We start from the raw sequence: 13,198 nt of genomic DNA on the forward strand, positions 1-13,198 counted from the left end.
GCCGTCCGCCGGGGAGGGGGCGGGGAAAGGGGCGTTCCTGGGCGGGGCCTCGAGGCCGGTTTGGAATTTTTGGCGCGAGCCACCTCCGCGCGCGTTCACGGGCCGTTCCTCCTCCGGAGAGTCGTCTCGCCCTGCTGTGAGGAGCCGTCGGCCGCAGAGCCCAGCTCGTCTGACCGCCCCAAGGGCTCCCGCGGCCTCCGCCGACCCAGAATCTGGGAATTCGCTGAGCTGCGCCCCGTCCGCCCGCCCCAGGTGAGCCAGACCCGGCGCTGAGGGCTCTCGGGCGGGACCGCCCACCCCTCCTCGCTCCCGGCAGCCCCTTGCCCCCTGACAGCCCCTCCCGGATGATCCGCAGCCCCCAGCCCTCTCCCTCAACCCGCTCCGACAGCCCCACCCCCTGTCGGTCGGGGTCCCGCCTGCCCCCCGCTAACCCCTCCCCGCGCCAGCCCCGCCCACCTGCCCTCCGGCCGCCCGGCCACTGCCCTGCCCTCCTGTCCTTTCCGGCCCCTAGTCCCCGTCCCCTTTCACCGGGGAACCCCTCTGCCTCCGCTTTACTCGTCCTTCCGCGGGAAAAGCCCGCCCGCCTTCCATCTACAGCCCCTCCCCCGTGACAGCCCGTCTCCTCCGCTCTGTTGGCCAGGGTTTCCCCACGCCCGCGGAGGCGAATCGGCGGCGGCCCTGCCCCGGAGGAACTCACAGTCTAGCGCGGTAGACCGTGGTCAGCAGGCGTGTCCGGCCTAGTGAGACGGTGAGGCCCCTGAAAGCTGCGGAGGTCATCCCGGCCTCGCCTCTGCTCAGGGCCACCCCGGATTCACCCGGGAGCCCCTTCTTCCACCTCCCCCCTCCCACTCCCAAAGCTATCTGGCCAGGCCACTGGTGCTAGAACTAAGTGACACTGGGATGGTCTGAGAACTGGTTTAAGGTGCAGGTACCTGGTGTCCCCGAATGTGCCAGGACTGGGCCTGGAGGCTGTACTTATAACCAGGGCCTCCGGGGAACCTGACAGCCTGGTTCTTCACTTCCAGAAACCCCTTGGATGAGATTCCTGAGGTGAACAGAGGCAGAGGAAGCCCTGCCCGCTCCCCCCATGTAGGGCGAGTCTTCCAGGCAGGTCCCCCGTCGGGGGTCCCCCCCTCCCCCCTCACTCTCCCAGGACCTGCAGGGCTCTCTTCAGAGGACTGCTCCCTCCTGTTCCAGTTCCTGCCGCCCCTTGTGCTGGGTATGGCATCTGTTGATACACTGTAGCTTCCTCTCAAAATTGGACTCCTCTCCCCCTTTCGTTTCAATTATAACATTATAGCAACTCAACATCCTTTCTATTCCAACACACAAAATCACTTATACCTGCAGAACCAGTGTACTTTGTGTTTTTTCAACAACTACTCAGAGCGTTATTTATTATGTAACAGGTAGCATTTATTGAGGGATCTGCATGCCAGACGCTGGGCTAAGCCTTCCCTAAGGTCAGTCGTACAGGTCCACAAACCCCTGAGGCCAGGTGTGTATCAGAATTCAAAATGTCTTCAATTTTAGAAAGCCAGTAGGGTGCATATAACATGGGTCTGGGACATCATCCCGTTATCAAACACATTAATGTTTCTGTCAAAAAATATATGAATATTCACACTTAGAGGGAAAACTAGATCGGGTCAGCTTTTTCTGCCAAATGAGTTTTGTGTGTAGATATCCAGGTGTCCCGGCACCCTTTGCTGAGAAGACTATTCTTCCCCACTGCATTGTTTGGGTACCCTCGTCAAAATCAATTGACAATAAATGTGAAGGTTTACTTCTGAACTCTGTTCTATTCCATTGATCTATATGTCTGTCTTTATGTGAGTACCACACTGTTTTGATTACTCTAGCTTTGTAGTGTTTTGAAATCAGGAAGTGCGAGTCCTCCAACTTTCTTTTGACTATTCTGGATGGAGTGAATTTCCATATGAATTTTAGGATCAGCTTGTCAGTTTCTGCAAAGAAGCCAGCTGGGATTCTGGTAGGGATTGTGCTGAATCTGTAGATCAGTTGGGAAAGTATTGCCATTTTATCTATATTAAGTCTTTGGATCTATGAAGATGTAATGTCTTACCATTTATTTAGATCATCTTTAATTTCTTACAGAAGCTGAGGGAAGAGAGGGAAGCAAGTATGTGTGTATAATGTGTGTTGTATTGACCTTCTTCTTTGCGCCTCTGGTTCTCTTCATTTGTTCCTGTGGGTTCGAGTTTCCATCTAGTGCTGTTTTCTAGTCCATTATAGCTCTGCTCTTATCCGCCTCCTTTGTGCTGTTATTTGCAAGTCAATTACATTGCTCTGTGTTATATGCTTAACAGTACAATTATATACATATTGTTTTATACAGTTGCTTTTTAAATCAACTAAGAGGAGAAATATGCATTTATATTGTCTTTTACTGATGCTCTTTATTTTTTCGCGTAGATTTGAATTACTGTTTGGGATTATGTGCTTTCAGCCTAAAGAACTTCCTTTAGTTTTTCTTGTAAGGCAGGTTTGTTAGCAATGAATTCTCTCTGCTTTTGTTTATCTGGGAATATCTTTATTTTGCCTTTGTTTTTGAAAGATACTTTTGTTGGGTTTGGATTCTTGGCTGACAGATTTTCTCCCCAGCACTTTGAATATGACATCCCACTTCCTTCTGGCCTCCATTGTTTCTGATGAGAAGTCAGCAGTTAACCTTATGGGGGGGGGGGTGCTTGTAAATGATGAGACATTTTTCTCTTGTTGCTCTCAACATTTTCTCCTCGTTTTTGGTTTTCAGTACTTAAATATGATGTGTCTATGTGTGCATCTCTGCATTTATCCTTCTCGAAGGTCATTGACCTTCTTGGCTATGTCAATAGGTTTTTTTTAAATCACATTTGGGAGTTTTCAGCCATTATCCCTTAGCATATTTTGCCTGCTCCTTCTCTTCTCTCCTTCTGGTGCACCCGTTATGCATGTGTTGGCATACTTAATGGCATCCTACATTCCTCTGAGGCTCTGCTCCTTTTTCTTCATTCTTTTTTCTCTGTTCTTCAGATTGCATAATCTCTATTGATCTATCTTCAAGTTCACTAATTATTTCTCCTGCCAGTTCAAATCTACTGTCGAATGCCTGCAGTGGATTTTTTTCATTTCAGTTACTGCACTTTCCAGACTCCACAGTTTCCATTTGGTTCTTGTCATAGTTTGTCCCATTATTGATATTGTCTCTTTGGTGAGATGCTGTTGTGCCTGCCTTGACTTGTTTAAGCGTGGTTTCCTTTACTTCTTTGATCATGTTTACAGTGCCTACTTTGAAGGCTTTTTCTGTCAAATCTGACACCTGCTGCCTCTTACAGGAAGTTTCTGCTGTCTGTTTTTTTCCTGTGTGTGGGTCACACTTTCCTGTGTCTTTGCATATCTTATAATTTGTTTGTTGAAAACTGGACGTTTTAGATAATATCTTGTAGCAACTGTGGATACTGGTTCCTCACCCCACTCTGGGGCTTGTGACTGTTGTTTGCTTGTTATTTGTTTAGTGACTGGCTGGACCATTGTAGTGACGTCTCTCTTCACTGCAGTGTGGAGCCTCTGACATTGCTTCTCAGAGGGCCCAGCCTTGGCGTGTGCACGGTTACCCTGGGACGCCAATGGTTTTAGGGGGGGCTTTCTTTGTCCTTTCCCTGATCATACCCAGCTGTTAGGCCCCACCACTTGCTGGCTGGTTGCTCTGTCGTCTTTTTTGACAATGCCCTGGGGCATCAATTACTCCATAGACTGATCCAATTGAATTCAGTCTCCTTTAACAGGGTAGCTTTTGAGTTCAGTGTTTGAGGTTTGTTCTGACCCCAGGAAGCTCTTAGCTATTCTTTCCCTGGTTCTCTCTGGCAAACCAGCTGGCCTATGGTTTAGCTTGTTGCTGATGGAGGTACCAGCATCCCCCTATTTGCCTACCACCAAGATCTCCACTGAATTGAGAACAACTTTAGACTTCAACTTCACACACTCTGTTTCAAATGAAGTCAGTTTTTTAAAGGGAGAGCTTCGGAGCTCTCTATTTTATGAACTGCCTCTCCCCTGGGCAGAATCTCTGAGCTGCAGCCTGGGAGCTGGGCCAGGGACCGTGGTGCCCAGCTGAGTGGCATCACTGCCTTAGCGTGCGGGTGTAGCCTCTGGCCTTCTCAGCCTGCCTCTCCCAGTGTGAAACCTCCTTCCGAGGCAGGAGCTGGGGCTGGAGCCAGTGGGCTCCAGTATTCCCAGCCTGCTAGACCTGAGGTCGAGCCTCCGCCCTGCGAGGGGGTTGGTGGAGGAGGGGCCCGCTGTCTGTTGCTGCGCTCGGCTGGGATTTAGCCTCTGCTACTCAGCTGGAAGTGGAGCTCCACGAAATGAGTTGTAGCACCACAACCATGAAAGAGAAAGTGAGAAAGAAACTTTTAGAATTCAGACCTTCTTTTTTCCTTTGGAATTGGAGATAAGGGATGGTGGGCCTGTGTTACTGTCTCCCTGGTACAGTCTGGGAAGAGGTTACATATTTGAAGGCCCAGCAGCTGGCTGTGAGGAGGCAGGGCTGTATGCCGGCAGACCCTGCCTCGGTGGAACCTGGGCTGGACTGCGGGAGCCTCCAGCCCAGCCCCGTGGTCTCAGCCAATGTGTCTGTGACCTCCAGGCACAGAACTGCTGTGTGCAGATGTGTATGTATTTTTCCTCTGCCTTTTCCCGGCAGGTGCTCGTGTCCCCAACGGCCTCCATGTTTAAAGCAAGACGTGCGTGCAGAGTAGACGCGGCTCCCTTCCACAGCCCCTTGGGGGCCACAGGCCCAGGCGCTGTTTGAGTGGACACACTGTTCTGTCCTCTGCCCCCTGGGGCGTCCTGTGCCGGCCATGCCTGTGCCCACAGAGGGTACCCCGCCACCCTTGAGTGGCACCCCGGTCCCAGTCCCAGCCTACTTCCGCCACGCAGAACCCGGCTTCTCCCTCAAGAGGCCCCGGGGGCTCAGTCGGAGCCTCCCACCCCGGCCTCCTGCCAAGGGCAGCATCCCTCTCAGCCGCCTCTTCCCCCCTCGGCTCCCGGGCTGGCAGCGGCTCGAGCCCCGGAGAGTGTCGTTCCGAGGCGAGGCCTCCGAGACCCTGCAGAGCCCCGGCTATGACCCGAGGCGGCCAGAGTCCTTCTTCCAGCAGAGTTTCCAGAGGCTCGGCCGCCTGGGCCGCGGCTCTTACGGAGAAGTCTTCAAGGTGAGTGGGGGGACAGCTCCCGTGCCTGTCTGGGGCCCCCTGCATTCCCCCAACCTGGATGGCACAGCATCTTGGGCAGCCTGTTCCCTTTCTCTGCCCTGACAGCCTGCCTCTCACGGGTGGACAGGCTCCCCTCCCTGGTGCTTGATTCGGCTGCTTTCTCATCCCCCCCAGGCCTGTCCGAGGGCCCCCTCAGTGCACACTCTCCCTCGGTCCAGGGCCTGGCACACCATGCTGGAGCTCCTGGCTGCCATCTCTCCTCCCACCCTGGAGCCAGCTGCGCTGGGGTCTTGGCAAACCCTGCCCAGCCGCTGTAGCCAGCCCCCGAGGGCAGTATACCCCCTGTCCCGCCAGCCCCCAGGCCAGCAGGCGCTTAGGCTACACCCTCCATGCCACCTTTATTTTACTTAAAGTATATTTTCCAATCATTTGTATTTCCTTTAAATGGTAGTTTTCCTTACACAAGTACTACATAAAGACAATTTTGTTATTAAAAAATACAAACAACATAGACCCCTCAATCAGCTCTCCTTCTCGGTGGAAACCACTGTGCTTCTCAGGTGACCATCCTTCCTTCCAGACCTTTCTCTATACATCTCTAGAATGGACGATATAGAGACAAACCCATTCTCTTTTCTACACAGCAGATCATACTGCCTGTGTTGTTCTGTACCCAGCATTTCTCACTCATTGCGTCCTAGAGGCCGTCCTGGATCAGTGCTCAGAGGTCCACCCCACTTCTTCCCGCGGTCGGTCTCTGGCGAACCAGCCCCAGGGGGAGGTGTGTCCAGTTTTGCTGTTACACGTGCAGGGTCTCTCTAAGGCAGATACCATGCTGCGCCTCCTGCACATGGGAAATCTTAATAGAATCTGCTGGATCATCCTCCTACATGGTTGTGCCACCTCCCACCCTATCTGTGGGCTCCACTTCCCTTCCAGGTGCGCTCCAAGGAAGACGGTCGTCTTTATGCAGTAAAGCGCTCCATGTCACCATTCCGGGGCCCCAAGGACCGGGCCCGCAAGCTGGCCGAGGTCGGTGGCCATGAGAAGGTGGGGCAGCACCCGCGCTGCGTGCGGCTAGAGCAAGCCTGGGAGGAGGGCGGCATCCTGTACCTGCAGACGGAGCTGTGCGGGCCCAGCCTGCAGCAGCACTGTGAGGCCTGGGGCGCCAGCCTGCCTGAGGCCCAGGTCTGGGGCTACCTGCGGGACACCCTGCTTGCCCTGGCCCACCTGCACGGCCAAGGCCTGGTCCACCTTGACGTCAAGCCTGCCAATATCTTCCTGGGGCCCCGGGGCCGCTGCAAACTGGGTGACTTTGGGTTGCTGGTGGAGCTTGGTGCGTCTGGAGCCGGTGAGGCCCAGGAGGGAGACCCCCGCTACATGGCACCTGAGCTGCTGCAGGGCTCCTACGGGACGGCGGCGGACGTGTTCAGGTGAGGGCTGGGACGTGGGAAGCCTTTGGTGGGGTGGGGAGGAGGGAGGGTCAGCAGAGAGAGGGAAGACTATCCTAGGCCAAAGTCAGGAAGACTTGGCTCCAGGCTGGGAGACGTTGCACTGCGCGGGTGGCGGCCCCACCCTCTAGTTGAGGGGGGTCTGCAGAGGCTGGCTATCTAAGCAGCAAACCCTCTGGAGCCACTTAATGTAGATTCACCCATCTCACCACGCCTCCATAGGAGGGACTATTATCGCTCCATTTACAGGTGACCAGGCACAGGGGGGTTACAGGACTCGCCTGCCCGAGGTCCACAGTTAGCAGCTGGTGAGCTGGCTTCCATGAGTCATGCTGGTAACCACTGCTCTGCCTCTAACAGCGGTTGGAATCCAGCCATATCAACCAGAATGCTAATAGCCACAGGAACCACAGTGACTGTCCAGTGGGGGGTGGTGGGAGGACTCACCACTGGGGCATGTGGGCTGTGCTAAGCATAGTATCCATGCACCATGATGTGGTCCCCATCATTGGCCCTGCAGGGGCCTTTTCAGGGCCCTGAGCCCCTCCCCCACTTTCCCAGCTCATGGTAGAAGACAGCAATCCTTTCCTACCCTCTTCTTGGGGGCAGCCTGGGGCTCTGGGGTCTGTGTCCCGAGGCCGAACCTGCTCTTCTTCTGTCCCTGTCTCCGTCCCTCCCAGTCTGGGTCTCACCATCCTGGAAGTGGCATGCAACATGGAGCTGCCGCATGGTGGAAAGGGCTGGCAGCAGCTGCGCCAGGGCTACCTGCCCCCTGAGTTCACTGCCAGTGAGTGGGGTCAAAGATGGGCGGGACATGCTGCCACTGGGAGGACAGGCTCCTGTGGGAGGGAATGGCTGGCAGTGGTGGACTGCTGGGCTCAGGGCCCAGTCACCCCTGATGTGGCCCTGCCCCACGGACAGGCCTGTCTTCTGAGCTGCGTTCTGTCCTTGTCATGATGCTGGAGCCTGACCCCAAGCTGCGAGCCACAGCGGAGGCCCTGCTGGCCCTGCCTATGCTCCGGCAGCCACGGCCCTGGAGCGTCCTGTGGTACATGGCTGCTGAAGCCCTGAGTCGAGGGTGGGCCCTGTGGCAGGTAAGCTGGGCGAAGGTGACAGGCTGCCCCGCCCTGCTCCCGGCCCCAGGGTCTACCCAGCTTCCTTCGGCCCCCTGTCCCCACAGGCCCTGCTGGCCCTGCTGTGCTGGCTCTGGCATGGGCTGGCTCACCCTGCCAGCTGGCTGCAGCCTCTGGGCCCGCCGGCCACCCCACCTGGCTCGCCGCCCTGCAGCCTCCTCCTGGACAGCAGCCTTTCCAGCAACTGGGATGACGAGAGCATAGGGTGGGTGAGATGTGGACGAACATGGACGGGGATCAGAGGAGATGGGCTGTCATCGTGGCCAAACTCCACACCCGAGACCCAGGACCCATAGAGATTAGTGGTGAACCGAGACTCCTCCCACAGACCTGGCCCCCATCACACCCCGGGAAGGGACCCAAGGCTGGTGCAGCCTGGCCTAGTTTGAATGCAGCTGTTTCTTCTAAGCTCAGCACGTGGGACGGCCGCTGTGCAGAGCCCAGCAGAGTTGGCAACTTCACACTTAGGCACTGCCACACAGGGAGCAGTGCAAGGGTCCTGGCTCCCACCCCAGTACCCCAATAGAGGCTGCCAGTGCCCAAGGACAAGGCCTTGTTCTTCCTCTCAGGGGACAAAGCCCTCAGAGCCTGGCAAGCCACCCCCGTGACCCAGAAGGAATTCCTTAGTCCCAGGTGCCTGGTGGCCAAGTGAGAGGCTATAATTAAGAAACTGCTGCAAAGGAAAACCACATGCTCGGGGCGGACGGCTCTCAGAGGAATCACACCATTAACCAGGCCTTACGAAATGTCACCCCGTCACCATGGGGGCACTTTATAGCAGGCACGAAGTGCCAAACAAGCTTCATTTACCACAAGTTCACATCAAAGCCAGCTCTGTTGAAGCCCATGTGTTCTGAGAACAGAGGTAGCCTTTGAGCTTAATCAGATGGCCTTTAAAAGTTGTGAAAGTGCACCACGCTTCTGTTGTCCCCAACTGTGGCCCCTTGCCCTTGGCAGGAGGGAGCCTGGAGCCTGCACGGGGACCAGGTTGGCCTTGCTGCTCTCACCCAGCTGTGGCCTCCCTGTGCGCTCCTCACTGCTTGACACCCCACTTCTCTTGCCAACCCTGTGTGCAGGCCCTCACTCTTTCCAGAGGCTGTCCTAGCCAGGGCTGCCGGGACCACCTCCACCCCCTGCAGCAGCTCCCCTGCCCCCCGAAGCAGGTACACACTGAGGTGAGCAGGACCAGGGTCCAGGGGCTGCGAAGGAGTGGCTTTTGGATCCTGAATGTCATTTCTCTCTCTCTTCCCTTCCCCCCAGGGATGGCCTGGACCTAAGTGACACTGACTCAGAGCCCCCTCGGGGCTCCTTCCCCTCCTTTGAGCCTCGGAACCTCCTCAGCCTCTTTGAGGACTCACTGGGCCCAACCTGAGTCCCGGGGCCCAGGCTTGGCGCTTTTAACCTTTTAGCCCCTCCTCCCTTCTTCCCAGAAGCTGAGGTCCCTCTGGGAACTCCAGTGGTCCCTTCTTCCTGGCCACATCTAATAAAAGGTATTTGAATCTTGGGAGCACCCAAGCTTGCTTGCGTGGCAATACAGCATTTCCTGCCCCTTTTATTGTCATCACCTGGAGTCTGAGACCCCCAGGATGGGCCGAAGCTGAGCCCTGCTGCAGGGCCCTGGGGCCCCAGGCTGGCAGACTGCAGCTGGGAGACACTTCCTGAGCAGGGCGTCCCCAGGGGGTGGGTGGAGCCTTCAGAGCATGGCAGTCAAGGTGGAGGGTGGGCCACTCAGCTCTACGTCTATGCCAGTTGCCTAGAAAAAAACTGGTCCTGGGATAATGGTTAGTCTTGCTGCCCAAATTCCTCCCTCCATAGTCTCTGGACAGAAGGCAGAAGGGTTGGGGGAGCCTCAGCCTACTGGGAGGGTTGGCCTTCAGGGCAGAAAGTGGAGGTCAGGAAGCATGGGCTGGAGACTGGGCCCAGCACCTTTCGAGGTGTCTCATGGGAGGGTCTGAGAAGGGGCAGGGTGGGGTGATGGTTCTGGGCTGGCAGGATACCCACTGTTAGAGACATGAGCCCAGAGTCCCTCTGGCTCAACCCTCACAGGTCACAGAGGGTAAACTGAGGCCTAGAGAAGGAAAGGTTTCCTTCCAGCCTCCACAGGAAGACAGAACCCTGGAGGAAGGCGGGGAAGGGAAGCTGGAGTTCCAAGGCCAGGCAGGAAAGGCTAATCCACAGGAAAGAAGGGATCAACAGGCTCCCAGGTAGGAAGTCCTGTTTGCTGGAAACATCCAGGGAGCCAGCTCATTGTGGACCAGTAGGAAGGAAGCACAGTGGTGTTGGCCCTAGAAGACTGGGCAGGCTGGCCTGGCGGGTAGGGGGTGGCTCAGTCCGGTGGGCAGGCGTGGCGGGCAGCCCAGAGCAGGTCGGGCACAACGCCGGCATGCAGCTGGAGGATGGAGCCCACGCTGAGCAGATGCATGATCTGGTGCGAGTTGCCCCAGTAGTCGAAGCGGCCAGGCCCCCAGCGCTCTGGCAGGCGGGCCACGTTCACCAGCCCCCCAAGCAGTGCCAGTGCATCCATGCGCAGGTAGCAGGGCAGGGAGCCAGGAGCTCCAGAGCCCAGCCCCACTCCCCGGGCCCCAAACACCAGGAGGCGGGCACTGGCCTGCCAACCAAAGGCACGGAGCCGGGCACTGGTGGAGGGGGCGGTGAGGGCCCGCCAGCCAGCCACACCTGACAGCACGGTGTAGCCCACCAGGGCAGCAGGGCGCAGCCAGGGCCTGCAGGCCAGGGTGCAGTGGATGATGGGCAGGGCCCCTGCACAGAGGAGAGAGGCAGGAGAGGGCGCATCAGTGTGGGGGTCAGCCTACCCTTTCACCCAGGGCTCACATGAGCATCCCCTGCCTCCCCTCCCCAGTTGCCCCCCAGTTCCCATCCTTCGAGCCCCCTCCCCCATCCCTTGGCTCACCAAGGGTGTTGACGAGGCAGACTCCACACATATCTAGGGCAAGGAGCCGGGTGTACACAGGGCTGCCCCCTTGGTGGCACATGAAGAGGTGATAGAGCACAGAGCCTGCTGGGGGTGCCAGGCAGGCCACACAGTGTGTGCCCCACAGCCAGCCGTCCTTGCCCAGCTGACCCCAGGGCATGGTCATCGGCAGTAGCACAAGGAAGCCCAGCAGGGCCAGCCCTGGGGGAGGGAGACAGTCACCGGTGAGAGCACTTCAGCACTGGGGGCAGATCACGTTCTCAGAGTCCAGTCTGGAGACAACACCAGGGCTGAGAGCAAGGCAGGTCTTGACAACGCCGTTAGCCGACTCTCCACTGGGCCTTGGATAGAGGCCGGCCGTGGGCTCTCTGTAACTTACTTGGCAGAGCTCACGATGTTCTGGGAAGTAGAGACCATTGTCCCCACTTTGCAGGCGAGGACACTGAGTAGCCTGCCCCAGGTGACCCCAGCAAGTAAGCGATGAAAGCAGGATGGAGCCTGGACAGTCTGACTCCCCCTGCTCTCAGCCCTGCAGCCACATCACCTCTCCTGAAAGCAGGGGTCCCCAACCCCCAAACCTGGCCTCTGTGTGTCAGCAGAAGCCAGAAGGAGGCGTCACCCAAAGCTGAATTCTCAACAGGACATGTGGCAATAATGCCAGATTCCAGAGCTGCTTAGCGTGCTGTGCCCAACCCCTATGTCCTCTCCGCTCCACAAGTGACCAGAGAGACGGAGGTTTCAGGCCTTTTTCTGTTCCAGAAAGGTGAGGCCAGGCAGGGGAAGGGGGCTGAAAGGAACTTGTTCTGTCTCGCCAGGCACCTCCTCTGGGAGCTCTGTTCCTCCCAGCCCAGCCCTCCAGGGTCATGCCTACCCGCTGGTGCCGGCCCTCTGGCACTGCCCTCACAGGGGTCAAAAGGCAGACACAGCAGGCTGGGGCCCCCGGCTGCCCTCTTCGAAGGGTCTGGCCAGACCACCGTCCCCCAGTGGGGCAGGTACCAAGGCTGGGCCCAGCTCGCTCAGGGCCCCTCTCTGGCTGGGGCAGGCCAAGGACAGTCAGGGCTGTGTCAGCAGAGCCCGGCGGGACGCGAGGAGGGGCCCGGCGCCTGCGGGGGGCGGGGGGAAGGAGCCGCCACCAGGCGGAGCCTGGTGCATGGGTTGCTCCGGGCGGGGGCGGCAGGGTGGCCGCGCGAGGAGGGGCCGGAGCCTGGCTTCTCCTGGGCTCCTACTCGCCGGTATCAACACCCATCTCCGGGAAGGGCGCTGGCGGGGAAGGGTGCCCAGGGCGCCGGGATTACGAAGGGGCTGGACACCAGGCTCTTCTCCCCGGGGCTCAGAGGGATTAAGCGGACTTGGTCCCCCACTCTGCTTCCCTTGCCTGCCCCGGGGGCCCCTCAGGGGTAGCGGAAGCTGGCAGCGCCATCCGGGACAATGGCAGCTTTGTCACCGCGGTTCCTGGCCGTGCCAGGGCCGGGGCAGCCCAGGACCTGGGCGCTGGGGCGCTCTTCGGCCTTCGGGCCCCCAGCCCGGCGCGGGCAGGGCTGCCGCGGGAGGGCGATGCGGGGCGCGGCTCACCGTGCGTGTAGATGTTGCCCAGCTCGTTGTGCAGGTAGAAGAGGCTGCGCAGGCAGCCCGAGCCGCTGCTGGCTGGCCGGTAGCCTGTCAGCACGAACTTGTTGAATTGCAGGTGGGGTGGCGAGCTGGCCCAGTCCAGCAGGCGCGGTCCCCCCAGGAACGCCATGGCCCGGCGCGGTGCGGGCGGCCTGAGCTCCTCTTGCCCCGGAGCCGCCTCCTCAGTGGGGCCGTAGCACCCGGAGGCTCATCTCGGCGCCCGCCGCCGCCCAGCGCTCGGTCCGCGCACGCGCCGGCCTGGGGGTCCCGGCCTGCGCCCCTCCTGCGCTGCGCACGCGCGGGTCCCGCGCCCCGGCACCGGAGGCTGGGAACAAGCCTGGCGCCTGAGCGCAGTGCGGCCGGCTCCGCCGGGGCAGGCGCGACACAAGGAAGTCTTATGTTGGCCGCGGCAGCGGCCAGTAGTCCCTCCGCAGCCCGGAGGACGGGCGCGGCCGGACGCGGGTGGAGACGCCAGGCTCCGCCCCAGCTGCTCGCCCCCGCCATCCCGCCAACCTTTCGTGCGCTGGGCTCCTGATGCCGGCACTGCGAGGACCAATGGGAGATGCTGGCGGCGAGGCCCCGCCCCGCGGACGCCCAGGCCTTCACCCTCTTAGCATAATCTATGCGGCCCAGACTTATTTGCATGGGGTGGCTGTTGGCTTGGGACCCGACGTTCTAAGTCCCGGTGGCTCTGCCAGAGTGACCCCGACGCCTCGCTTCCCCCCGCAGTGTGGGCCCGGGCTTTCCGCGCGACCCACACGTCGACGCACTCCTGGGCACTCACTGTCCAGGGCACAGCCCCACCACCCAACCCCACCCCGCTGCCCGGGCTCTGTCCAAGGTGCTGCCGGCACCGGACGTTTG

General features: G+C 58.9%; 2 protein-coding genes and 1 long non-coding RNA gene across 10 annotated transcripts in view; 2 read left to right on the forward strand and 1 right to left on the reverse strand.

The window, feature by feature from the left end:
- On the forward strand, window positions 1-9,326 carry PKMYT1 (protein kinase, membrane associated tyrosine/threonine 1). 8 transcript variants are annotated; one of them, XM_005599045.4, is made up of 10 exons: window positions 1-252; window positions 641-748; window positions 1,410-1,498; window positions 4,703-5,210; window positions 6,150-6,643; window positions 7,342-7,448; window positions 7,583-7,755; window positions 7,842-7,999; window positions 8,871-8,969; window positions 9,055-9,326. In XM_005599045.4, exons 4-10 carry the CDS (start codon window positions 4,860-4,862, stop codon window positions 9,164-9,166), a joined length of 1,494 nt encoding a protein of 497 aa, XP_005599102.2. In that variant the 5' UTR covers window positions 1-252; window positions 641-748; window positions 1,410-1,498; window positions 4,703-4,859; the 3' UTR covers window positions 9,167-9,326. The 8 variants fall into 8 exon arrangements, with proteins under 8 accessions (XP_005599102.2, XP_070087246.1, XP_001499562.2 ...); XM_070231145.1 differs by having other exon boundaries at window positions 8,871-8,957; XM_001499512.5 differs by lacking the exon at window positions 1,410-1,498 and having other exon boundaries at window positions 22-252.
- On the reverse strand, window positions 8,533-12,827 carry PAQR4 (progestin and adipoQ receptor family member 4). The gene is made up of 3 exons (XM_023616505.2): window positions 12,299-12,827; window positions 10,706-10,927; window positions 8,533-10,554 (listed from the first exon to the last, which is right to left on the reverse strand). The coding sequence occupies exons 1-3, from the start codon at window positions 12,462-12,464 to the stop codon at window positions 10,121-10,123; spliced, it is 822 nt and encodes a 273-aa protein (XP_023472273.1). The 5' UTR covers window positions 12,465-12,827; the 3' UTR covers window positions 8,533-10,120.
- Window positions 11,386-13,198, forward strand: part of LOC138917036 (uncharacterized) — a 16,831-nt gene continuing 15,018 nt past the window's right edge. Inside the window, exon 1 of the long non-coding RNA XR_011424372.1 lies at window positions 11,386-11,489. This is a non-coding gene — a long non-coding RNA (uncharacterized lncRNA). The remainder of the gene's footprint in view (window positions 11,490-13,198) is intronic.

This window comes from Equus caballus, chromosome 13 (genome assembly GCF_041296265.1).
Source record: "Equus caballus isolate H_3958 breed thoroughbred chromosome 13, TB-T2T, whole genome shotgun sequence".
Classification (NCBI taxonomy): Eukaryota; Metazoa; Chordata; class Mammalia; order Perissodactyla; family Equidae; genus Equus; species Equus caballus.

Excerpts from the sequence above, each read along its gene's own strand:
- PAQR4 (XM_023616505.2), bottom strand. The coding sequence starts at position 12,464 with ATGGCGTTCCTGGGGGGACCGCGCCTGCTGGACTGGGCCAGCTCGCCA. Across the intron at positions 10,928-12,298 it reads GGGCAACATCTACACGCACG|GGCTGGCCCTGCTGGGCTTC; the intron begins GTGAGCCGCGCC and ends TCCCTCCCCCAG. Across the intron at positions 10,555-10,705 it reads CTGCCTCGTCAACACCCTTG|GGGCCCTGCCCATCATCCAC; the intron begins GTGAGCCAAGGG and ends TCCTCTGTGCAG.
- PKMYT1 (XM_005599045.4), top strand. The coding sequence starts at position 4,860 with ATGCCTGTGCCCACAGAGGGTACCCCGCCACCCTTGAGTGGCACCCCG. Across the intron at positions 7,449-7,582 it reads GCCCCCTGAGTTCACTGCCA|GCCTGTCTTCTGAGCTGCGT; the intron begins GTGAGTGGGGTC and ends CCCCACGGACAG. Across the intron at positions 8,970-9,054 it reads CGAAGCAGGTACACACTGAG|GGATGGCCTGGACCTAAGTG; the intron begins GTGAGCAGGACC and ends CCTTCCCCCCAG.